Source organism: Barbatula barbatula, assembly GCF_947034865.1.
Source record: "Barbatula barbatula genome assembly, chromosome: 3".
Classification (NCBI taxonomy): domain Eukaryota; kingdom Metazoa; phylum Chordata; class Actinopteri; order Cypriniformes; family Nemacheilidae; genus Barbatula; species Barbatula barbatula.
The window spans coordinates 19,578,955-19,606,357 of NC_136764.1; the positions used below are offsets into that span (position 1 = coordinate 19,578,955).

The window sequence follows — 27,403 nt, forward strand, 5'->3', positions numbered from 1 at the left end:
TGAGCAGATGATCAGCCCATAGCAAAGCTAGTAGAGCAGAGATGTTTAATGCAATAAAGATCATGTCTAAATTTAAGGTAAAGTGTTTCCTGATGTGTCTAATGAGTTACAGCTGCATCTCACACAGACACAGAATTTGTGAATAAGCTTATTATAAAATACTGAAAACAATGAAAACTATTCTGTTAACAATTAAATCGCCCTTACTCATGGGGAGGCAGAATAGATCTCCCTCTGTAGAAATATTTTCATTTGAGCTCGTCACAGTCGTTAAACATCCATTGTCTCCTCCAGTCTGTTTGCTCATCTGAAGAAAAGATCCAATAAGGAATGAATAATGGACATGCAGGGAGTTGTTAGCAGGACTGATGTAAACACAGCTCTCTCGTATACACCTTCTCTCGTCTGTCTGTTCTCTCTTTTGTAAAGTCATCACTATTTATATCATCTAATAGATTTCGAGGATATTGTTGCCGCCACAGCTGCACATCCAACTCAGTATTTCTTCAGGTTCAAGGGCTGCAGAACTCAATACCTGCAGGCTCATTTTTCATGGTATAACCATGGTGAAACGCTCGAGTGAAGTAATAAACTGAAAATGTTTTTGACCAACACAGTTGTTACGGCACATTTCTTTTGCACTAACCTATACCATATATAAATGCATTTTTGGATATCTTTCTAAGACTGTGCTCATGAAGATTAGTAGACTTAACTCTCTTTACATCGTGTTCAAATAACAGACTCAGATTTAGGAATTGCTGAGTCTGGGAAACCTTGATATGGAGATGTTGTAAGAGGCTGTTGTTCACATTACCCGAGTTTACATTGCAAATTTAATTTCCTGTTTGACCAGCGCTGTGTTTACTGAGGGCAGGTGCTGATGTTTATGTTATTGTTACTCAACTCATTTTCTCTGTTCACATTTGATAACAGTTCAAAAACAGAAGCGATCAAACTACACTTACAGTGTTTATTTTTATTACTCTATTTTTGTTTGAATGATAAAGCAACTCACTCCTGTATATTTAATGCTTTGAGTGCAATATTTTTTTTATTTTGTGTTATTGAGATGAATATTGAGGTTATTATAAACTGCATTCTATGCAAACTCCCCTTATTCTCTCAAAGACAGGTAAACATTCACAAATGACACAATGGTTTGGTTCTCTTTATGGTCCTCAAATCTGATTGGTCATAAGACATCCTTCTGTGTTTGATTTTATGTTATGCTAACTCACAACGTCTCTTATCTCTCTTAGGGCCAGTTTGCTCCTGACATGTATGTTGATATTGTTGAGGACAAAGTACTGAAAAGAAGGACAAAATTATGATAAAAAAATGATCACATGAAGAAGAATAGCACTGAACCTAATTCATAACGTCTTTCTTTAGATGATTAAGTGATATTGCAGAGAGCATGATTTATAAGAGGTTCTATATCTCGCCAATACCTCAGAAGACTTCAGTCATCTTTAATTACATAATAAATCTTCACAATCATAACAATATAAATATTAAACACACAAGTATGATCAATTACGCTTGGATGAATATAGTCCTAGTACATGTTGCATTATTTAAGGAGACAAGAAACCTCTGTGGTGGTTCGGATTGGTTATACAGGGATTAAAATGGTAACACCATGAAGTCCAGTTGATTTAGATGCAGCAAGGAATAGTTGTAGCATGTATTGCAGATCTGTGGACGGGAAACAGGCCTGGTTAGAGTCCCAGTAGATTTTCTCGGACAGCTGTGTAGGTGTAAGCTTACTGTGAAAGATACTTTTTTAAGCCTCGATCATTATTGGAGGAGTCCGCGAGCCAAGCTATGAATTTCGTATCTAAATCAACAATTTTTGAGAGTAAAACATTAGCAATGTATAGTTACTGTTTTTGTGTTTCGTGCTCTTAAAGCATTTTCTTGTGCCACCAATTATATATTCACCATATTCAATGCAAAAACAATCTATGTTTTTTAGTGGTTCTTAGTTTTTTGCTAAAAGCAAACACACCATTAAGTGATGATCTCATTACGATCTAGTCATGACTTTTTTTCTTGCTCCATGCTTTGCAACACCAATCTTTTTACTACATTTCCCTTTCTTCCATCCCCAAATGTGTGTGCATGTGTTTATATATTCTCATGACATGATAATAAAAGGAAGTTTTATGCACATAATCACTATCTCTTTTGAGGTGAGTCGACCTCTGTTCCCACAGTAACTACAATGCCATTCATGTGCTGCATGCTGCAGCTCATGTTACTATGGAGACTGTATTGAGATCATCAGGATGTACCAAAGAATGGAAAGCAATTAAAACAAAGAATGATTTAAATATAGAGGAGAAAAGGGGAGACCGAAAGAAGAAGATCAGATTTGCATCTCCAAACAGTGTGCACTTTCTCTAACTGCAAGCTTTGATGTCTGTTCCCGGTTCGGCAGGCATCAGGGGTATTTGTTGCTATTATGATTCTATGTCTTCTGAGTCAACCAAAAGAAAAGGCTCGTAACATCTTTCCAAATGTCACAATACGCATGCAAGAGTAATTAAAAAATATGAATACAAAAAATATTCGATACTAATATTCTAAATAGTAAAAACTTACACTTAAAAGTATACTGGAAATACACTGGTATTTAAAAATGAATTTCTAATTTAGACCATTAAATGATCATGTGGATTTGGTGGGGGTGTTTACAACAATTTTGTAATGTGTAAAAGAAAATTCTTCCATCTATTTCTAAATGTTTATGCTCATTTTGTGGCAGACATTCTTCTTTGCACAAGTTTGCAATGTTGTAATGATTTCACCCCACAAGTACACCTTGAGGCTTTTGGGATGTCGGCGGTAATCAGCTAAGCATAATTAAACACCTTCTAAACTTTTCCACCTCTGAAAGGGCACTTCACAAATCTACTGCTGAAGAGCCAATTTTCTGCTCATCTATTATTCTTAGCAAGAAATCCCCAAGCCATATGTTGTAAGTGAACTTCTCTCACACCAGCCTGAGTAAAAGCATTTATACTTGGAATAGAGCTTTCTAGTAAATAATAGATGATATTGATATTGATTGCGGAGATAGAATGTTGTAAATTATGTTTTTAATGACATTTATTTATTCTCGTTTACATATTCATACATATGTATAAATGGCTGATTTTTGTTGATCAGTGGATGGGAGGTATCATTGCCTTTCTGACAGTCTGCCCATTGCAGTGTTTCAATTAATAAGCCCTTCTGACGCTTACGTCTGCATGACTCTGACGCCAGATGGTGCCCAGTTTTACTGATAGATGTCTGGCCCTCCCACTTGGATAACTGATGTAAAAGAAGGATCCAATCACAGCAGCCTTGCTAAACTCCCTCTTGGCACCAATCGAAAAACAGAGAGATGCCCAGTGACTTGAGCTTGAAGAAGATGTAATGGCTCAATAGTTTCAAATCTGTATGACTTTCTTCTGCAGAACACAAAGAAGATATTTTGAAAATTGTTGGTAACCAAAAACCATTGATCCCCATTGACTTGTGTCCATACAGTCAATGAGGATCATCGGTTTTTGGTTGGTCCCAACAGACAAAAGCCACGTTTCTCATTTCATCTTTTGCTACACAAATTACAGCATAACAAATGTTACAGCCCATCTGACAATGAAACAGTTCATTATTTTATTCATTAGAGCTAAAGAGCCACATTTTACCCAGCCGCTCACGCTGAGACTGATGCGTCTGACAAAGCAATGCAATATATACTTTGTAAATTGAACTATAATTACCGAGAATCTCATTAGTGCTCCATTCGAGAGCTTTGTGAAAAGACATTAAGAATTGACTACATTCTGAAAAGACTGTACTGTACTGCTCAAGAAAATATGGTACAATCATTTCTAGGTAACGTAATGGTGACCTTAATAACTGCATTTAGCTTGCCCAGTGGGATAAAACACAACATATGCAGTGAAGAAGACCACTACACTAGGTTTCTCTTTACACAAGAGGACACTAACATGAACAACAATCTAGCCTTGCAAATCTAGACTTTAGACTGCGACCAAAATGTCTTAAACTGGCTGTGAAATGCACTTAGAGACAAAGAGCTTAGAGAAGAAGAGCTTGCCTATGATGCGAATCAATCAGTCATAGATTTTTATTCTGTTTACAAGCAGCGGTTTGAAGGATGCATCATACCATGAACATTTTATTCTAGGCACAGCACGTTCTGTAAATCATTCGACAGAATGCAAATTATTACAGAGTGTAAAATTGGTAAACTTTACCAGCCTGTTTGCCCAAACTCATGGAAGTTATCAAGTCAGTCAATCAGATGCTTAATCGAGAAAGCCTTATAATTTTGGCTGGGAGTGGATTTGCACTTTACTTAATGGCAGCAAGTCCCTTTTTAAAAGGTCGGTCCGTACTCTTTGGTGGCATATCCGCCGGATGCATGCATAGTCAGGGTTCTTCTTACTCTGCATCACAGGAGGCTTGGCATTAAAACCCCTCAGTGCAGGCTTGGCACGCTCCATCTGAGCAGTCAGGGCTATACACTAATGAAAATGAGCTGGCTTAGAGGTGGCACTCCTGAGGTGAGTCTGTGCCTCAAAGAGAAACCGACAACGGGTGATATCTGACTGATGCAAATTAGCACGATCATAACGTTTAGTGGCATTTGCTCATAATGAAAAGTGGATAGTTCTGAAACATAAATGTTCATATTATGACTATTTATGATCCAGTCTCAATCATAAGCATTACTGTCTAGCACAGGAACTGAGTAGGTTTGGCGGTGACACATTTTAATGAGATTTTTGTAAGTTCTGACATTCATATGAGAAGTGTGAGTTGTCAGCTATATTAGTGAAGAAAGCTATATCTCCATCAATGCATCTGCTGATCTTTGAATTTCCTACTAAGAAATTACCTCTCTGCGCATTTGGCAATGGTATGTTTGAAGATTAGTTGTTAACCTCACTATGCCTTACCCCACAACTCCTCTAGCTGAGTTTAACCATGTCTTGAGGAAATTATTTTTGTATGTTGTTGTTATCATTGTTATTTTTGTGTGTTTTGTATTGTAGAAATACTCGAAACAATTCTGATTGGTCTGTTATGGAGCAACAGACCAAATCCCCACCCTAAGACTATTTCTAAGGTTTATTGAAGGAGCCATGTGTATCTATATTAAACAAAATATTGCTGCACACAAAACGATTAGATAAAACGCATTGGATGTATGTTGTATAAATGGTGTACGACAGGCTTTTTTTCTGGTGCTAGTAAGAGTAGCCCATGTTCAGTCTGATGCGCATCATTTATCACTGCATGTTCCATATTTACATCACTTTCATCTCTTGGATTTTACGCGTTTACTATAGATGCGGGAGGCGCACTTCCGATTTCCTGCCCATCCCTTCGATGTGCGCACAACGGAGGATTATTCATTTTAGCTGTTGCAAAAATGATAGACGATATCATAACCTCATTGACGTAGAGAGTCATAATAAATAATGAATTTTGTGCCGCATCACGTGGAAACGGCGTCTGAATAATTTAACCCCTGCGTTGTTAAACGAGAGCACGTTCCGGTTTGTGCGTACCCGTGGACGGTGCGTGCAACTGCAGCGTCAGTGATGGAAGCGTTTCGACCTTAATCCGCAACGATGATTTCTTCGCAGGCAATGCTGCTTTGATTGACGGTGTGTTATATGCATATTATGTACATTTGGTGAAATGCATCCTGCTTGGATACCAACTACTTTTGGACTACGCCACCGTATCACTCTGCCCTGAACCGCAGCACATCACATCAGCATCGGCACAGCTGGACAGCGGGCACCTTTGAAGGTAAGAGATGACCAAACATAGACCCTATAGGTCGGCCAAAGTAGGGTACACGATACCTTCTACAAGACTGTTTTAATCGCAGTTAGAGTCGTGCACGAGTTTAGTCAGCATTTAAGTGTATACGCTTTTGAAAATACCCAATAATATGAATAATCCGCTATTATAAGCTTTTAAGGGCACTCTGTGGATGTAACGGAAATGTTAATGCATTTAACTGACATTGAAGCTGTATAGTCGATGTAGGCATCGTTGTAATATTCGCTACCACCCGTGCTTCCAAAACGTTTGTATATATGTAGTTGTTTTCCCGGGATGTCTACATTTCAATTACACGCCCGTTTATTCACATTTCCTCAACAGACTGGTGTATCTATTGAAAGGTGTTCATAAATGTTTGATGCTTTTAGATATGCACTGTCCTCTTTTGATGTATTTGTTGTAGTTCGTGCTCTAGGCGTTGAAACGAGGTTAATCTCCAATGACATGATGGCAGTTACTCGTGGATGCAGTTTTGTTTATAATCGGGCGTGTTAAAGCAGCAGCGAGTCTCGATGTTGCCGTCTTATTTTCCGCTGTCGCTGACCGTGGTGCTGAAATACACAAACGCTTGTTTATACATGACGAAGTTGCTATTAATATTACGCGAAAAATATTGACGAATAAAGAGTAATATTAAAGAACTTAGCCTATATTAATTTAGTTTGATAAAAAGAGTCGTGTAATATCCACTGTCTCTCTCTCTCTCTTTAGCTATGTAAGTGAATTATTATTGCTAACAAGATCTAGCATTGGTAATTATACTAAAACAGTTGAATATGAGATCAATTCCCATTAAAACGTTCTAAAGATCTATGTGTTTTGAACTGTGTCTTGAAGAAATGAAATAAAACTTAATGTTAAAGTCAAATAAGTTGGTAGAGGATTTAGGTGTAATAGATGTATCAAGAAACTGATCCACTTGTGGATGCGTTCATTTATGTGGGCACCCCTAAGATACCTTTTGAACTCTGACTCAGAGTTATATATGGGCGTGACTCACTTTTTTAAGGGAACTGGCCGAACAGCCATTTTGACGTCAGTAATTCTGTTTGCATCAATAAGGACCGCCTGCAGAACTGTGTTGGTTATGGTAGTGAGCAAGGGACATAACACAATCTTGGTAGCCTTGTCTGTGGTATTGTGTGCCATAAAATGATCTCATTCGACCCAACCTAAATAACGACTGCTATCATTTGTGAACTATGACATTTTTTTGTACTTTTGTGTGTTTATGAGATTGTTGCATACATAGAAAGCCATATATAAGGAAAGAAAATAGATATCAGTCATTGCCTTAAGGGACTGTTTTAATTAATGGCCTCTGTTGCCTGAATACCATATTGTTGCTATGACCAACAGATAAGCAACGTCAGGCTGCTAGAAACCCCAGACTGAATTCTGTGGTCTTTGTATCCTGATACTTACTTAGAGATATAAATTGTGCTGAGGGAGAGGTACTAATACATTTGATGGGTTGAAATGGTGTTAGCCAAGCAGATTCATTCCACTCGGCAGCCAGTTTATGTAACTGTGCAGTGCACTAGAGAGGAGGAGGGGTGTGGAGAGCAGTGAAAGCAAGAAAAAGGGAGTAGCACTATACAGCCTTGACTAAAGATATAGCTGAATGAGGGTTTCATCAAAGTTTACAATTTTTGCTTAAAATGCCAGACCTAAACAAGGTGAGGGTAAATAACCCATTTTTTTTATTTATGCTAAACTAACAATGTAAACACCCGAATGCATCCTTTTTTTCAGGAAGAAATGTGAGTAATATAAGAAGGATTACAGAAAACTTTAACTTCATATTATGAATTACACTCCTATTGAATGTTGAAATGCTGAAAATTGTTTTTTTTTTTTTAAAATGAATTATAGGACTATTCCAAAAGATGACAAAAGTATGCAAACACAAGGTTTCTTTAAAACAGCAAAATTAGTATTGTGTTTTGGACAGCTTGTTGAGCAGTCTGCTCTCTCTCTCCACCCTCTGCTAGAGTGAATGTTGGCAGTGCTGTTCAATTACAGAAATATTCGTATACAGTGTGATTCTTTGCGCATTTCTGAAAGGAGTACATGCAGTTCTTTAAACCACCATTTCCACACACCATCTGCTTGGGCTGTAGCTTCTGTTGGTTTTTCTATTTTGTACTTTCAGGTTTAAAGCAACAGTCTCCATCTCTATACAGAGTGACATGATGCAGATGAGGAGGATTAACGTTATTTTCTATTTAGCACCGTTTTCAGAGCAAGCATGATGTAGAATTATGTTGCGTAAACTGTGGACAATAGTGCCACAATGTTGTCACCAAGGCCCTTAGCATTTACTTAGAGCCCAATGATGGTGTATTGTATGTGTATTTGAATTAAATGTAACAACAGATATGATAAATCACTATTGATTATTCACCAGAACCATTTACAAAATTGAAGATGATAAAGGTTTGTAGCCTGCTATCCTGGGGCATACTGCCTTTTTTCCCCTCCCATATTGATTGCGTAAACCCTGTGGGTTTGTATTAAATACTGCCATCCACTAATAACAGATTAACATTGACAACAGCTCAATCAATCAGGCCTTCGAAACACAAGCCATAAAATACGCCCAATCTCTTTACCCCCACCATGAGCTTACAATGGAAATCAATTCTTCTTACATTGTCTGCAGATGGCCAAACACTCTCAGTCACCTTCTCCCTTACCAACCAGCCCTAACTATTACAGTATTTAAACTGACTCCATATACATGATTTGTGTGAACTTGACATCCACCTGCTTTATCTTAAAGCATGAATGCCACAGCCCACTTGCTTTATGCTGTTGAATACATTTGCAGACGATATGCTTTGCAGTTGTGACTGAAATGAATTTATAAAGCACCAAGATGATAAGCTTAAGTTAAAAATATTACAGGCAAAAAATTTAAACCATGTCTTTTGATTGTTCTGAAATGGAAACAAAGGTGAAATGCACATGCAAAAAGGCTATCTCACAACATTCTGTACAGAGCCTCTCTTTAAATAATTTATTGAGCATTGCATTGTGTTTATATTTATAGCTGTGGCATCTTGTTTATATCTGAACCACTACACTACACTACACTACACTATAATTTAAAACCTTAAAGCTATTTCTCTTTAAAAAATCATGTGTAATTTGTTCTGTTCCAACCAAAAACTAGACATTTGTAAACATATATATCATGCCTAACATAAATGACGCCTAGCAACATAAAATTGGCTCAAAACACACTTTCCATGTAAATATTATTAGAATACAAACTGCATGTAACACTCTTCACCTTCAACATTAAATCGTTATCCTTTTAATGTACCTTGTGCTGTACCATTGATCCTTAAAGTTTAATTTAGTGTCTTTCTCTATTGATAAACAAAAGCACTCGTTTTAGGCAAAGCTGTGTATGGATGTTCTTTTTACTGTAGCTCTGTTTTGTATGTGTGAATACACAGTGTTGCTCTGTAGGCAACTGTGCATACGGAATGTTTCATAATGTCAGTGGTTAGAAACTCGAATTGGTTTGAACACATCAACGTCCCTCCAGCACCCTGAAAAGAATAAACAGCTTCAGTGTGATGTGACTGTGAAGGTTCAGATCTGATTCTGGTCCATATTAAACTTGCTGAAGGCTGGCATATGAACTTTCTAGCGATAACCTTTACTTTTTCACTTATAAAACAACAGGAAGGACATTTTCCATTTCATTGTTTCTTTAGGAAGCCCACTGCTAACTATTGCACAATAAGGCAACTAATGTACTTTCTAAAAATGTTGGATTGGTTTCAACTCATGGTTGGGTAAAATGTGGACGAATCCAACTGTGTTTCAGACCAAAATGCAGGATTGTTTCAACTCATAGTTGGGTAACAACAATTCATTATAGTAAAGTTATTACCATAAAGCAACCCAGCATTCTCTGTGGCTCTTTTAGTTTATTTCCACAAAATTAAGACATTTCTGTCAGCATTGCACCCAGCTGCCATAAAACTCAATACCGGTCATTTTTGATTATGGGAAAGCAGACAGAGGCAGGAGAAGTGGTCATTATACTGGTCAATGCCCATGCACCCATGTGTGAGGAATAGATTGCTCAACGATCTCTTACTGTCATCCGGCAGACAGTTAATCAGACACAGAGGAAGAAGAGAGAGAGAGAGAGAGTCACAATTCTTTAAAGGGTTTCAGGATCAAAGATTTAAAGTAAAAGTAAAAATATATAATTGTGCTGGTAAATTGATAGAGAAATTGGTAGAGAATAGAGAAGCTTGAAAATAGGAGGGAGAGAGAAGATTAGAGGTTAATAAATGCTCAAGGAAATTGTCCATAAGAAGAGACAGGATTTGTTTTGTATCTGCTCCTATTTGGCTGCAGACCCAGGGCTCATCATCGCATTTTATTGCATTTCAACATGTAGATCTTGATGTTTTTCCCTAGTTCCTTCCTATCAAGATATCATCTGGATCATTTGTCTAATATTTGATCAAGATACATTTGAAATACAATATAACTGTAATATATAAAGGGTCTCTGAAGGGTTTCAGATCTAATCAAATGAAATTGAAACAGTTCTAGAAATGACATCTCTCGTCTCATAAAATTAAATGGATATTTCACCCAAAAATCTCAATTTTCTCACCTTCAGATTGTCCCAAACCTGAAAATATTTGGAAGAATGTCAGATCTCATCTCCCGTTGACTCCCAGAGTGTTTATTTTCCCTACTATGCCAGTAAAGATTTTACATTCTTCCAAAAATATCAGCAGAACAAAAACATTTGTACAGATTTGAAACAATCTGAGGGTGAGTAAATGATGACAGGATTTTTATTTTGTGGTAAACCATCCCTTTTAAATTATTTTGCATGTCTTCAGTAACTGCAGTATCTTTCAGTAACTAAGTTTCATGACAGTATTGTATAGCCAAACAGATCCACTGTCTGACAGGCTGCGATCTTTTGAGATGTTTGAGATGTTGCACTTGCTGTTTTGAATTGGATTCATCTTTCATCTGCTTTACTAAACTAACACATTTTTCTGAAACCCACACTTTTCAGCCTGATCTCTGGAAGCTCTCTGAGCTGTAAGCAGGCTCCAGAATGAGTGGTCTTTTTGCCAAACTGGACCCACGGCGGATCCATTGGGGGGCCACCTGGCATACCTTCCAGTCCCGCGTCCTGCGCACAAAGCCGGTGGAGTCTATGCTGGAGGGCACAGGCGGCACTGGAGCTCATGGAACTAAACTGGCACGTGTGCTCTCCACCGTGGACCTTGTTTCTCTGGGAGTGGGAAGCTGTGTGGGTACGGGCATGTACGTGGTATCTGGACTTGTTGCTAAGGAAATGGCAGGTCCTGGGGTCATTGTGTCTTTCATCATCGCTGCTGTGGCCTCCATCCTGTCAGGTGAGTGCGGCCCCAACTTCCTGTTCCAGTCAGTCTGACACAAAAGAGGAAAATATGCCAAAGAGAAATCTGTCATCTTGCAAATAAACCTGCCTCCAGTGAAGTGTGACTGTTGCAGATTATACCCTTGGTATTGTTATAACCACATTTTTTTGCTGATCCTGGGTCAGTAGATCTTAAGCTGAGGGATACAAATTCTGTCGTAGATTCTGTCTCAGTGGTTCTGTGTCCTTACAATCAATTGACACCAATGTTGTTTGGTTACCAACATTCTTTAAAATGTTTTGTGTTCTGCAGGAGGAAAAAACGTATACATGTTTGGAATTACATGAAGATGTCTAAACAATGAAAAACTTCATGTTACTGTATCTCTTTAGCACACGCAGCATTTTTCTTCCTGACTGATTTACCCCAGCAAACATGATCATAAGTTTACATGTAGAGCTCTGAACAGCATGCATCACCAAATACTGTAGAATCAGAGGGAAAATGAATTTAGTTGTTACTATAAATGCCAACATAAAGATCCAAACTGAAAATAGAAAAGAAAAAAAGGATATTTATTCCTGTAAGCTGCTGAACTTTCCATTCCAATGGAAACAGTAACAGGGTTCAGAGTAAACTATTTATGTCATTATCGTCACAGGCCATTACGTTTGTACATTTATTTGGATGGCATGCAGTTGGAAAAAATTTAAAGAACACTTTAGACATAAAAAATGAGAATCACATTAGAGTAAAAAATGTTTCACCTGTTTGACATGTTGTGGAGCCTTCCATAGGTACAGAGTTTAAAATTATGATTTGTATATTTTATGATTTTATGTAATAAAAATAAAACCACATAATATGTCTTAATTATGACTTAAACATAAGACTTTTATTATTATATTATTTTAATTGATGGAGGACATTGGATGTACAGGTTGAACATGCCTGGTTTTTGCATTATATCGTTTTTAAGTATAAAGAAACCAAATTCTACCCTATGGTGGAAAGTGCATATAGAAAATAACTTTAAGTTCACAGTGCATGCCCTTCTGTAGCTCTGATGGCTGAGCAAATAGAGGATTAAATGTACAAACACATAATCCTTATCTTTTCTATTGGTAGTGGGGTTTATGGGGATCCAGCACGTAAAGAAGGATTACCCTCTTGACATCCAGTCCTCTGGGATTTTCTGGGTTTGACATTTGAAAATTGATCCGACCCTCCAGCCAAAAAGAAAATCAAGCAACCTCTTAAAGACTTGCCTTTCCTGATATCAAATGAACATACCCATAACAGACATACAGATATTGCACAGTGTGAAAATAATAACTTGAATCTCTCCACAGGTGTGTGTTATGCTGAGTTTGGTGTGCGAGTGCCTAAAACCACAGGTTCAGCCTATACCTACAGCTATGTGACAGTTGGCGAGTTTGTGGCTTTTTTCATTGGCTGGAATCTGATTTTGGAGTATCTGATCGGCACAGCGGCAGGAGCTAGTGCGCTTAGCAGTATGTTTGACTCACTGGCCAATCACAGCATCAGTGGCTTCATGATCAACCACCTAGGGACGCTCAATGGACTGGGTGAGTGGAATGCAGTTAGAGACGCTTTCATGCTATTACTTTGAGGGCATGCATGGGATCTGTGCTGTCTTTTGGATCATGTGAATACTTATTCCAATCTGAGGTGGAATAGGGTACAGTTGACTGCCCAAATAAAAGTCTTTCTAAACTCCCCAAAGTGAACCATGTTGTTTGGCATATAGTGTGTGTGTGCGTCTATACTCACCTTGCCGACAACTGTTGTTCTTTAGACTGCATAGATGACCCATGTATAACGCAGCTTGCATTCTGTGCATTATATTCACAGCAAACACGTGCAAATGTCCTTCTTTTGAAGCTTTAGTTTTATCTTAAGTAAAGAGCAAACGGTATAAACAGCTGCCACTACTTTACAAATAATACTGCGTGGCAAAGTGGGGTGTCATAGAATTGAGGTTTTAAAAGACATTAAGGGTAGGCATGTGATGGCACAAATTTCCCTTTAAATTCTCAGCTGAGTGGAGTTACTTTTAAGGAATACACTGTGGAAAAAGGGACCTTTAACATCTGCAGTCAACTGCTTGACAGCCCGACAACAGCTTGTTAAGACATAATAACCTGCCTCACAGGTGTAAAAGAGATGCTCCAGTTATAATTTGCAATTGAAAACATGGGCTTTTTAGGTTCTGGTATTTGGTATTGAAATAGGAGAATAACCTTTCAGTTGAGTGCAAATGTATATCTAAATGCATTCTGCTTTCTTAAATGTTCCTTTTTCTAAACATGCTTTTTTCTTCTTGAATGCTATTTTTTAAATGTTTTAATCGTATGTGGACGTAGAAGAAACAGTAGGATATTACTGAGACAACAAGCAGAGCAGGTTTTCATGCATATGTTCTGTAATAGACCATTAGATTGATATTGCTCATGTTATATTAGACCTGCCTCAGACGGAAGATCACATTGCGAGCCAAAATACGCTCAGTCAGTAAAATCTCTTCTTAAAAAACATTCTCTTTAGATCCATTATAATCTGTGCCCCTCCATCTGTCTGTCTCTGTCTCACACAAATAGTTGCTGCATCACAAGTCATAATCATTTCCGTTGAGTATTGTGAGTATTCTTAGCAGCATATGGTTTATTCATGAGAGCATTAAGGGTCATCTGAGGATTGTGTGTTGTGACGATGTGTAAACAGGTGTATAAGCTCAATACAGGAGACAGTAGAGGGGAAGGCTTCAATCTGTCACTGTATTGAATAACATACTGCGTGTTCTAACAGGTTTAGGACAAATGATGTTATCTAGGCTACCTGTCTGTCTGTCTGTCTACCTACATACTGTACCTTAAACACACCCAGCCATCCATATATCCATCCATGTTGCAAAGTATTCAAACTACATAAGGCCTAAATAATAACCTGAATGTCAAGGCTTTTTGTGTTTTGGGTTTCATCAGTACCTCCAAATCCGAGGCCATGGTCCTCAGTCGGAAAAGGGTGGCTTGCCCACTTCAGGTTGGTGGAGAGTTCCTTCCTCAAGTGGAGGAGTTTAAGTATCTCGGGGTCTTGTTCACGAGTGAGGGAAGGATGGAACGGGAGATTGACAGACGGATCGGTGCAGCTTCTGCAGTAATGCGGTCGATGTACCGGTCCATCGTGGTGAAGAAAGAGCTGAGCCGCAAGGCGAAGCTCTCAATTTACCGGTCAATCTACGTTCCTACTCTCACCTATGGTCATGAGCTTTGGGTCATGACCGAAAGGACAAGATCCCGGATACAGGCAGCTGAAATGAGCTTCCTCCACAGGGTGGCCGGGTGATCCCTTAGAGATAGGGTGAGAAGCTCGGTCACCCCGGAGGAGCTCGGAGTAGAGCCGCTGCTCCTCCACATCGAGAGGGGTCAGCTGAGGTGGCTTGGGCATCTGTTACGGATGCCTACTGGACGCCTTCCCCGGAAGGTGCTCCGGGCCCGTCCGACCGGGAGGAGACCCCGGGGAAGACCTAGGACACGCTGGTGGGACTATGTCTCCCGGCTGGCCTGGGAACGCCTCGGTGTCCCCCTGGAAGAGCTGGAGGAAGTGTCTAGGGTGAGGGATGTCTGGGCATCTCTGCTTAGACTGCTGCCCCCGCGACCCGGCCCCGGATAAGCGGTAGAAAATGGATGGATGGATGGATGGGTTTCATTTGATGATCTGTTGTTGTGTCAATTGTTTTGGAAAGGATGTTGGCTCATGACCATTTACTCACATTAAAGGTAAGGGTGAGCAGTCGTATCCTGACTTCCTGGCCCTCGTCATAGCCATCCTGGTGACTGTGATAGTTGCTCTGGGTGTGAAGAACTCAGTGGGCTTCAACAACGTGCTGAACGTCATCAATCTGATGGTGTGGGTCTTCATGATGATTGCAGGACTGTTTTTCGTCAGTGGGAGCAATTGGGACGAGGGGCGATTCCTGCCGTATGGCTGGTCAGGGGTAAAGAGAATTTCAAATCACTTAGTGAACCTTTCATCCCTACATAAACCTATAAACATGGTTAAAAACACAAGAGTGATGCAAGAGTAAATAACATTCAGTTATTGTTGATGTCACGCCTGATTTAATTTCACGGTGAATAAGAAAAGGTCACATAATACTTAATCTCATAATGCTCAGCACAAACAATGATGAAGAAATTACATTGTCTATGCTGTCTGCTCAACAGGTAATGCAGGGTGCAGCTACCTGCTTCTATGCCTTTATAGGATTTGACATCATAGCGACTACTGGAGAGGAAGCTAAGAGTCCCAACACCTCCATCCCTTACGCTATCACTGCCTCTCTGGTCACCTGCCTCACTGCCTACGTTTCCGTGAGTATACATGAAAAGAAGCATGAAAGTATTGTGTCGTCTTGACAATAGCATATATTTAAGGTTGGCGGAATTACACCGTTCTAGGCAAACTCTCCGCCCGTCCATGCAGCCTTGCATGGACATTGCGGGAGCGCAGCAATACATGTCCCCCCACCTGGAGAACCAGAACCTCACAATGGGGTGTAAGTTGTACCCCTAGGGCGTAAGAGCCACCCAAAATTCCCCAAAGACTTATAATGGGGCAGGAAATATGCCCATAAAAGGTGTTAAGAATGGAATCCCTTTGCAGCAGTGTCGTAGAGAGAAGGGGTGGATTCATTTTACTCAGACAACCAATCAGTTTCACTGGATCATCATGAAGCTATGACCCACGCCCATAGCAACCATTTACAAGCAACCGTTCCCATAGACTCCCTTTCTAAAATAACCAGGTGGATATCTTTGCAGTTTCATCAGTTGGCAAATGCCAACCCAGGCCCATAGCAACCAAACAGATTAGCTTAACAACCGTTTAGCATGACCTTTATTTCTTTATCAGAACATCATAGAGACAAGGGGGTTGTTTCGTTTGACTTGTGGCTTAGAGTATGATCAATTGGTAGATGCCAAGCCACGCCCATAGTAAACAAATACATTAGCCTAGCAACTGTTTAGCAAGACCTGTATCTCTGCTTCAGAACATCGTAGAGACAATGGAGTTAGTTAGTTTTACTCATGACTTGGAAAATCGTCAATTGGCAAATGCCAAACGATGCCCATGGCAACCAAACAGACTAGCTTAGCAACCGTTCAGCCAGACCTATGTCTCTGCATGAGAACATCTTAAAGACATGGGGGATGGTTAGATTCATTTGGGGCTCTCAGCACCCTGGTGAGTGCCCAGTGCCGAGTTTTGCCACGGCACGCACCACTCGCATTTTCTTCAGAAAATGTACCTATCTAGTGTTTTTACTACTACGTAGGAAAAGTTCAGAAATGAATATTTCATGAAATCACTTTGATTTGTCACTCCTAGTGTTTGTTTTTGTTGGAATGAAATGTAGAAATGATTAAAGACAAATTTGGAATGGTCTCCTACATTTTCCAGAGCTGTGTACAAGAGCCATAGAAAAATAAAGTGTGCATGCAGCCCTTTCACAAGATTTGTAACAAAATCACTTAAGGTTTCTTTATTCTTTTGATTAAATATGTAGCCTTTGTGCTCCCAAACAGAGTCATTGATTATTCTCTTCATGCAGCACATAGTCATTTATGAAAAGCTCTCAGACTTTATCACCTTCCGGTGCTGTCTGCCTGTAGCAGGTTGTCATAGTAACAAAATGAGAGGTAACTTACCAGCAGGCTTCTTTTTTGCATCTCAATGTAGAGATTAGTATTTTCCCATATATGTGTTTATTTATATTATTTATTCTACACACATCACCATCCTCACCCTCCACACACAGTCTTTCATCTTTCTCACTTCTCTTTTGGTTTGAAAATGGCTCTTCATTTTCACATCTATAAGATTGTCTGATGAGGAGCAAACGTGTTAATTAAGGGTTCACCCCTCCATATGTCATTCTGTTTCACATGGACTAATTTTAGTCCAGGAACTTTAGTTCTCAGTCTATGTCTGATGAGGTGTGCAGTTTGTTTGTGCATATGTGTTCTTGTGTTTATCATAAATAATAAGCAACAAAAATGTATGTTACAAAAAATGACCATTTAACCTAAAATACTAACAATTAATAAAAACTAGTTGTTGCAAAGTGTTTTTCTCCAAAATGTTAATGTTTGCTGGTTAAATAGACATTAGAACTAAGACACCATTTAATTCTACGATTCAGAGAGAGGTGTATCAATCACACACTATCTCTTTTTTCTATAACAACATTATCTTTTATTTCTGTCTCAGGTCAGTGTGATCCTTACTCTAATGGTTCCCTACACTGAAATTGATACAGAAGCTCCACTGATGGAAATGTTTTCTCGACATGGCTTTCAAACTGCCAAATACATAGTGGCCATCGGCTCCATTGCAGGACTAACAGTCAGTTTGTTGGGATCCCTCTTTCCAATGCCAAGAATCATCTACGCCATGGCAGGAGATGGTTTGCTCTTCAGGTAATAATAAAGGACAATCACCAGAAGGTCATGTTTGATGTGCGATGATTTCTAATGAGTTTATTTGATGGTTTGTTTCCATCAAATACTTTTCCTATGTTAGCATAATATAAACAAACAATTATAACAACAGTTCATAGGTTGATTTAAAACATAATGGGTTTGCTGAGCTTTCAACTAGGGCTGTCAAATCAATTAATCGCTATGAATATTTGCATAAATAAAGATAAATATTACTGTTTTTATAATAGGCCTATATGTGTGTCGTGGATATTTAAATGTATAAATACAAATAAAGTATAATACAAATTATACTTGCATATAATATACATAATATAAACAATATTTATTTACATGCATAGATTTACTGTATGTAAATATTTGTTATATACACAGGTATGTGTGTGCATTTGTACATACAAATCTTCAAGACAATTTATTTTGGAATAGATTAATCACAAATAATCGATTTGACAGCCCTAATTTCAACATTCCAGCAATATTTTCACCAGTTTTATCTTTTAGTCAGACCAATAGTTTTTAGGAAACCTGTTTGATGAAATATTTATTTTGACAGTTTAAACACACTTCACTTTTAACTCCTGCCATTACACATCCGAAAAAACCCTTGACATTTTAAATCAATACTAATTTAATTGTCTGTCTAAAAGACTGAGCATTTCGTTGATGAAATTGGTATTTGGATAATGGAAATAAGAGATAGCTATCATGAACACAGTCTGACCACAGCTTTATGTTTTAGGTTCTTGGCCCATGTAAGTACATACACAGAGACACCTGCCATGGCCTGCGTGGTGTCTGGGTTCTTCTCGGCTCTGTTGGCTCTGCTTGTCAGCCTGAGGGACCTGATCGAGATGATGTCCATCGGCACTCTGCTAGCCTACACGCTAGTGTCGGTTTGCGTGCTATTGCTACGCTACCAGCCTGAGGGAGACATCCACGGTTTCGTCAATTTTCTTTCAGAACAGAATTCCAAGCGTAAAGAGGGGGTGTTGGCCGAGTGCGAGAAGGAAGCCTGTTCGCCGGTAAGTGAGGGTGATGATTACGGAGGACCTCCCACAAACACCTGTGGTGCAAAGAACCTCCCTTCGCTAGGAGACAATGAGATGCTGATTGGAAAGCCTGACAAATCCACCTACAACGCCAGTCACCCAAACTACGGCACCGTGGACATGTCCTCAGGTATCGAATCGGACGAGACAGACAGTGCGTACCTGCTCAAACTCAAGAAGCTGCTTGGGCCACGCTATTATACCATGCGGATTCGGCTCGGCCTACCAGGCAAAATGGACAGGCCCACCGTGGCCACAGGTCGCACCGTCACACGCTGTGTCATTCTGCTCTTCGTTCTCATTTTCTCTTTCTGTTCCCTCATCATCTTTGGGTCGGGTCAGATCGCAGAGGGTCAATGGTGGGCCGTGCTACTGCTGGTGATACTGTTGCTTGTCATGATGCTCTTAATCTTCATCATCATTCAGCAGCCCGAGAACCCCAAGCGTCTGCCCTACATGGCTCCCTGCGTTCCCTTCGTCCCAGCCTCTGCCATGCTGGTAAATGTATATCTCATGCTCAAGCTGTCCAGCATCACGTGGATCCGTTTTGGCGTGTGGTGCTTTGTGGGTGAGTTTATGTGAAGAGAATAGCAGACTAACTTATCATTGTCTTTTATATGAACAAAAATCAACTTAGGGACTGTCAATAAATTGCTACACTTTTAAAGGTGCTTCACTATGCCATAGTTGAGAACCATTTTTGTGTTGTTTCATAAAGAACCTTCAACATCTGAAGAACATTTCAATTTCACAAAAGGTTATGTGTTGTGGAAAAAGAAACTGAGTGAATGGTTCTTTGAGGAACAACAAATGGTTCTTGTATGGCATCGCTGTGCAGCATTGTGCAGCGCAGCATTTGATACTTTTGATCATGCTGTGTTATTTACTCACCTAGCATCTGTGCATCACCTTATTCGTGTTTGTGTCTGCAGGTGTTCTGATTTACTTTGGCTACGGCATGTGGAACAGCACCCTGGAGATCACGGCGCGCGAGGAGGAGGCCCACGCCAGCACGTACCAGCGATACGACGTGGGTGTGGACGACAATTTTGCAGCTGACGATGAGCTGTATCCTTCAGGAGACGGCCGCCAGATACAAAGCTGGAGCTCCCAAGAGGGAAGAGGCGGCCACCAAAAACAGCAACATCAGGAGCAGCCCAATGTACAGGACAAGGCAGACAACAACAGGACCTCACACAGCAGGGCCAAAAGCAAAGCTCCCAAAGCCAGTTTAGGCTTTGAGGCGCTGGTGGTGGATGACGATTTGGACAATCCTCTGGAATGAGAATGTAATTCGAACGCATTGTCGGCCAATGACTGCAGAACCCTTGGGCTAGGTTGTTATCTTTATATCATTCCCATTTCTTCATTTGCAGCCCTTTTTTCAACATTGGTAGGATAATCTCAGTGGTCAGGGTGTATTTAATATATCTTTAAAACCTTTCGGATATTTTTTAATATTACATTGCTCCTAAATTGGTTATAGTTGTATTCACGGTGGTGAACTCTACAGACTCACCAAGCACTTAATCAGTTTATTGGTTCACTTAATAGCACCCCACCCCCTGAACTACAATGGCTAGCATGAAATGTATTGTCATCTAGCGGGTAGTTTACAGCTGCCCTGTTAGCTATCACAGTCCCTCAGCTTCCCCTGAAACAAGCCTCGTAACTGAGAAGAGGGTCATTTTGCTTAGGTCTGTTTCGCATCTATTCACTTTCTGTATGTGGGGTCGATTTAAAACCAGACGAAATGTTCCCATTCAAAGCCCCTTGCTGCAAAAGTCCACTTTAAAACCAACCAATTTGCACAAGCTTGTTATTTGAATGACTTTGCTATTCTTTCTTCAGATACTGTTCTCTATATAAACGCCATGAAATGAAAATGGAAGGACAGACGTTTAATGGACTCTTTCTCTTCCGTGTTAACATCTAGCCCAAGTGAGGTTTGGACCGTTGGTTGTCACGAGTAGTAATTGGACTTTGCTTGCAATAGTGCCTTCATCTGTTAATGTGCGCTTTAAATATGTCCATCAAAATGTCCATGCTTGTTTGTTGAGCATTTTCGTATTTTCCTTTGATGTTGCTGTAAGGAGGCATTGTCATGCTGTACGTTTGTTTCCCGGTCTAGTTTATTACATGAGTGCCTGTCAGTCGTCATGTTTCACGGCTCCATCCATCTTATGCCAGTGATTCCACTCCATCCTTGCAAGCAGGCAGCTCTGTGTAAATACCGACAGTGTGACCACAGTACGATTTGTCTTTCAGCTGGTTAGTGTATATTCCCTTTGAAAAAAGACATAGGCAAACAGAGGCTACATGAAGTGCATGTAGTGGGGAGCGTGTTGTGAATTCTTATCTGGGTGTGCTCTTCTGCTGTTCCCTCCCCCATGATTCACGTGGCGTCCGACTGATTTGTCCAATCCAACTCTATCTGTGCTGCAGCCAAACTCTATCTGTTCTGCAGGCAAAAAGTTAAACAGAAAACCAACCCAGGCCTCAAATCCATACATATTTACAAATGCCAGTTCCGAATCATGGGAGGCCTTTGTGTTAACAATACATTGAGCACATCATGCCACATTGCTTTTCATTTTTCTTCTTCTCTTTTTTGTAATATTTTGAAAAATAGACTATTGAGAAGCTTGCTGTCCCATAAGCTCTCTGCATACATTTGCCATCAAGCGTAGTGTATAGACCTGTGTTTGGGGCCTGGGTTGGTCTGTTTCTTGCATCTGGTCTATGATGTGATTATCTTTGTTGCTGTGGCATTTCGCTGAATGTGTAGCATGTTACAGACATTCAGGGCCCAGAGTAAAACTGTGTTCTTGAGTATTTGCATGTGTGGTGAATGACTTGATGTACAGTAACACTCAAATGTAGCTATCTGAGAGATAAGGAAAGCAGTCTGCCCAAGCCCGCCCCCCAACAGAGCAGCCTCTGTTTACAAATCAAGCCAAAGTCTGCGACCTCTTTGGTTACTGTTTCTGACAAAAGACGCCATTTTACTTCCGTAGAGTAGAGCACCGTATAAAAGCGTAGAGGCATGAAAAAGAAATCAAAGAGAAGTATTTTTTTAAAGGCATTACGAAACTTCGGGGTAGCTTATCGGTGGTTACTGCAGAACTTCTAGAGAAAAGTTGGGAAAGCGTATATTTTGAATGACCTCTTTCAAGAACAATAAGGGAAGATTTGGGGTTTTTGGGGATTTTGATTTAGTAGTTTTCATTTTTATGTTCGAATCTGCCTGGTAGGCTTGATGAGGTCATGGTTAACCAAGACAAAAAATACAGTACAGAGATATTTTGTTATTAGGAATCTTTATGAAAAAAAGGTTTCCACTACTGTTTTCAAAGTCAGCTACTATTTGTTATTTGTCTTTGGGAAAAGGTATAGTGTTTGTACTTTGTAAGCTATCTTTCCTGCTATCATAGTTTGTTTGGTATTTGTTCAGGAAATGTGGAGACTGGCTTCCCCTGCAAATCTGATATTTGTTTCTGCTGTATATTTTGGTATGAAGTGGATGTATTCTGGTTTCTGATTTTTTTTTTGTACGAATCTATTTATTATTTCTTCTTCTTGTGGTTTGCTCTCCCGTTGCACTGTGTAATGTTAATGAGATGTTAATATTGCTTCCATGCAACAATGAAAGTCATTTATTGCAGATCAGATAAGACTCTTGATTTTCCTTTCGCTTAAAGACAATATCACAAAACCCCAAAATCAGACGTAACAAATATCCTCACGCGGATGGCTTGTGTAAGCGCTGAAGTCTAGCTTCATTTCCTGTGGGGTGGAGCGCCGAGCCTAGAATAACACTGATCTGAGGGCAGGTACATGAGCACAATGGAAACATGGTCATACTGGGAGGGCTGCCATGGGCTATGCAGAGGAATGAGACAAACGATACTGTTCCATTATCATCGCTACAGTGGTGGTCTATGTCGATGTGGTACAATATGGTTTTGAGATATCAAAGCATGTTGTTATGTATAATTCATACAGACCTGTCCGTCTGTATGGCACAGACATCGACTTAACCAGCCCTCCTGAAGCACGCTCCTCTTGTGGGAGGGTCTTCATAAATGTGTTTCCTATGACACCCTCATAGGATGTCATTTGTGTTCATTTTCTGTCATCTATCTAAATCAAATTTAAATGTAATGTCCTTACATTGTATGTAATTTGTTGGGGCATCTTCGTCCCTGTTGTTCTGATGCAAAATACCCTGGTGCTAAACAAGACATCCTGGAGGTGAGGAAGATAGTAAATGCGCTGGCAGTGTGTGATAGATTCTCTTTTACAGAGACGCTTAAAATACCTTTACTTAGGTAAGATTTACATGTAAATGGTATGCACTTTTATGCTTATGCAAACATATTCATGTGACAAACAAAACCAAAATCTTGTTTATCATCAGTTCCTTCGATACGTTACTTTAATACTGTAGTACATTTTCACAGGGCCCAAAGCAAACTTTTTATGGGCGAGTCTCCTGTAATAATAGTGGACCCTACTTGTCAAAGGCTCCAAGACAAACATTGTCTTCCCAAAAACATCAGTTCTCTTAATACTTTTGTTAATGTCTTTTGCTTACAAAGGTCATCCTAATTCTGAACTTTTAAGAAAAGAATCGCACATATTTCCCAATACATTTGGTAAACCTTCTAGACATTTTTTTTCCACCACAGATTTCTCTGTTCTTCTCAAGGTCAGTCCCGGTTTCCAAGCAAAACAGCCAAGCTACTACTAGTGAGTCATGCTCCTGATATTCCACATCAGTTTACAATCATTTTCTTGGAAAAATGTTAACACGGAAACACTTTAAAAGAAAAAATGAGGTTCACGTGTGTTTGTTCCTAATGTAGACTTGCTTTTTGCTTTCAAAGAGCATGCAACACCTTTCCTCGAGCAATGAACATTTGGGGGCTGGATTAACATCAGAAGAATTTTCCTTTCAGCCTCTTATTTCCTGCTGGTTCAGGTCATTCTCTTCTTTGTTTGTCTGTCTATCCCTCTCTTTTTCTAAAGTCACGTGCAGCCATATTTGGAAAAGAAATATACTGTAGATAACAAAACATTTTTTTTTCAATTTATTCCACCATTAACTACCTCCAAGCAAAGAATGAAAGGTTAAAGGATATGTTTACCCCAAAATAAAAATCCCCCCCTTATTTATTCACCCTTATGTCACATTATATATGTTTTTGTTCCTTTTTTGAAGTGTAAAATAACAAAATCTGAAGAGTCACTCTTTTCCATAATATCGCAATACATATTGACCCAAGCTTTAAAGCTTTGGAAGTTACAAGCAATATGCAATATAATATAAGCAATATGATAACAAGGTGAAAAAACGGGTGAGACAATTACAATTTTGGGGTGACCTATTCCTTTAAGACTTACAAATAAGAAGCAATAATTAAGCTGCACCATTTGTAAAATAAGATTATACTCACATGTTTATATTGACTGTCTTTTTTCAATCACACTAAACCACAAAGACAAAAAATGCTAACATGTTACGATTAATGACAGTGTCCCCACATACTGTATACTAAGATTTACTACATAGGAACCTATCTACAGAACAAAAGATGAATGCCAGACACAACCACACCATATATCTGCAAATAATAGCCGATTACAACCGCTAACCTTTACAATCTGTGCTGACTCTCATTCATTGACTTGTCCATCAGTCGCAATGGAACCAGCTTGTCATTGAAGAGAAATTCATACAGGTACAGACTGTTTCTTGGCTTCTTCAATCATATGTGCTCTTGAGTGTTGTTAGCTAGAATGAATGAGTAGATTAAGGATGATGCAGTACACGTCCATAAGCATCTGACAGGTAATGAGACTCAACAGTCTAGAGTATATAGTCCCTTGGAGAGCAATTCAGTAACATAGTTTACGGTTTAATTTCTGATGGGATTTTATATCAAAAAATGAGAAACTATTCATATGGTCTATAATAATAAAATCCTTGTAATTTTATAGCTGAAGAGAAGACAATTTCACATGGACAACATTGTTTATTATATAACAAATATAATAAAAGCAGCATACAGGTATTACAATAAATAACAGACCCAGTTACTGCTTTGGTTCAATTTTGGTCTAGGTACATTTGGCAGCTATTATTAATTTCCCAACTTAACTTCACTGTGCATGTGTTCGTGACATAATGTTCTGAAATTAATCATCTTATATAGCTGTACAAAAAGAAAAACAACATTGTCAAATACTGTTAGTACTCATATAAAATGCAAAATGAATGATTTCGAAACTTTCACTACAAAAATAACACTTAAAGGCACATTATATTGTGTAGAATCAGTAAAAAACATGAAAAATAAATCCTTTAGTACTGGTCCTCAAAGTACAGCAGGTCTTTTACCAGCGCCTGTCCCTTATTACTGTATGTAACACTGCTGCCAAGTCAAAGGGCTGGAGTTCAGCTGTACGATAACAATCCACAGTGTCACCACTGAAGACACAGACACAGATGAAACACAAAAACAAAGGGAAAGAGAGCAAAAATCGAAATTGCATAAGGTCTGGTGAGCTGAAGTATTCCCAAATGCTCACACGTGTGCGCTCTTGGCGTGGTTAGTAGAGGCAGTGCTTTGATTTGTGGGGCCCTGTTTGGAGTAGTAGAATCGATTGTTGTCAGTGTATGAAGCAGGGGTGTCAGCGGAACAACAGGTGATCATACAGCCCCCCAGCAAACAAAGTGCAGTGCCCACCCAGCCAGAATACAGGGAGAACCCGAAAGACATCAAGCCCCTCTCGTGATGGGCCCCGATGGGAAACCACACAGTGGAGATGATGCCACAAAAAGCTGAGGAAACAATGACACGGAATAAACACAAAATGTTATTCTTTTTTGCTTGCATTTTGCATCAAATCATTGCATTATTGCAACCACAAATATAGGGTAAAGTCTTAAGTTATTGAAAATCAATTCTATTTCTAATATTTATGTATTATTGGAAAAAAATTAAACATTTGCCCTATGGAAGCAAAAGCAGCAGTGCAGACGCCCCAAGACATTCATAACTCGATCAATAAATATGATGCCTACCAGTGATCAGTATTAGGATTCCGCCGAGCACTGATCGCCTATTCTTGGCGCTTTCTGGTTCACTGCCAAGGTTAATACAGGACATGGACATGAGCACGAGCGCGACAGCAGGCAGACCCAAGATCGATGCGGTGACCATTAGCGCTCGAGATGTCTGGATGTAAGCTGGAGACAGACAGGGGAAATCTTACACGTTTACTATGATATTACTTAATTTCGTGTAAGTAATCAAATATGAAATATCAGATACCCTAGGTGTGATTTAAATTATGGAAAGATAAAAGCTATTTAAACCATTAAAAGCAATGTACTAAAGATGTCACTAGTGGCATCTTTTTTTAATTTATTTTTATTATTCCCATCCGTAATTCATTTACGAAACCGATCCTATGACCTCAAAACTTCAACAAAACCATTAAGTTTACACCCACCAGGTAATTCCAGAATTTGAGTAAGCGTGATGCAGTGATACAGCGCCGTCGAGATCACACAGTCTGCCCACAAGCCTTTTGCCTCCAGTTCGTCCATCTTCCTACAGGTGTTCATGTTATATTTGCAGGTGACGACCCAGTCATTGGTGGCAGTGGCGATGATTAGACCGATCCAACCCAAAAAACTCATCAAAAAACCCGTGAACTGTATGCAAGTGTTCGCCATGATGCACGAATGGGAGCAAAAAACGAAGGTCGTCTTACTTCTACTTTAAAAACAAAACCGGTCGAATAATCGGAAGCCTGAACGAGTTACTTTATACGAGGAATTTATCTGCGGTAGTTTACAAATAATTTAATCCATTGCGCAAAACTCACGTTGAGCTGAAGTTGCTTACGGTGAGCGGCATGTTCGCAAAGTATCAGAGTGACCTGTTGACTGGGGCTTTATAGGGGAACACGGACAAGAGGAAAAAACTTCCAGCCAATCACATAGAGAGGCGCATCTCCAAGGTTACGCGTTATCTCTCATTTTTAACTCGCAGCCTTTTCTTATAAAGGAATGTTCATCTCTAAAATAATCGTAAAGGATCCGTGAATATAGCGTAAAAGTTACGAACTGGGCTTCGAAAACTGTGTGAGTAATAAAATCTGTCTAAATAGCTAAAGAAGCGAACGGGACGCATCTCTGGATGCGACAGGACAGGCTAGATTTGCGATGTATGCTGCCCTCTGCCGGTTAAGTTTTCAACAGGCTTTGAGAGTTTACTTGCTATACAAATGTAAGAAACATAGGCTGACTCCAGAATAACTACATATCTCAGAAACACCAAGAAAACATAATAGAGAATGTTCAGAAACATATACAACTTTTCAGGGGTTGTCAAGTGCATATTGTTTTAAAACCTTTACAAAAACAAATCTAACAGTAGTCCATAAACCACTTGTGAACACTGGTCCAGAAGCAGAAAAAATGAGATCACTTTTTTCAGTTTTTCTGAATTTACTATTTATAGGTGCG

At 39.4% G+C, this 27,403-nt stretch overlaps 2 protein-coding genes across 2 annotated transcripts; one reads left to right on the forward strand and one right to left on the reverse strand.

The window, feature by feature from the left end:
* The first annotated feature begins 5,598 nt into the window (after window positions 1–5,598).
* On the forward strand, window positions 5,599–22,529 carry slc7a14a (solute carrier family 7 member 14a). The gene is made up of 8 exons (XM_079451989.1): window positions 5,599–5,847; window positions 10,955–11,300; window positions 12,638–12,874; window positions 15,086–15,303; window positions 15,533–15,679; window positions 17,580–17,788; window positions 18,552–19,429; window positions 19,794–22,529. The coding sequence occupies exons 2-8, from the start codon at window positions 10,997–10,999 to the stop codon at window positions 20,144–20,146; spliced, it is 2,346 nt and encodes a 781-aa protein (XP_079308115.1). The 5' UTR covers window positions 5,599–5,847; window positions 10,955–10,996; the 3' UTR covers window positions 20,147–22,529.
* A 1,422-nt stretch (window positions 22,530–23,951) lies between these two features.
* On the reverse strand, window positions 23,952–26,803 carry cldn11a (claudin 11a). Its single transcript, XM_079451634.1, has 3 exons — window positions 26,383–26,803; window positions 25,952–26,116; window positions 23,952–25,708 (listed from the first exon to the last, which is right to left on the reverse strand). The coding sequence occupies exons 1-3, from the start codon at window positions 26,606–26,608 to the stop codon at window positions 25,452–25,454; spliced, it is 648 nt and encodes a 215-aa protein (XP_079307760.1). The 5' UTR covers window positions 26,609–26,803; the 3' UTR covers window positions 23,952–25,451.
* Between the last annotated feature and the right edge of the window lie 600 nt (window positions 26,804–27,403).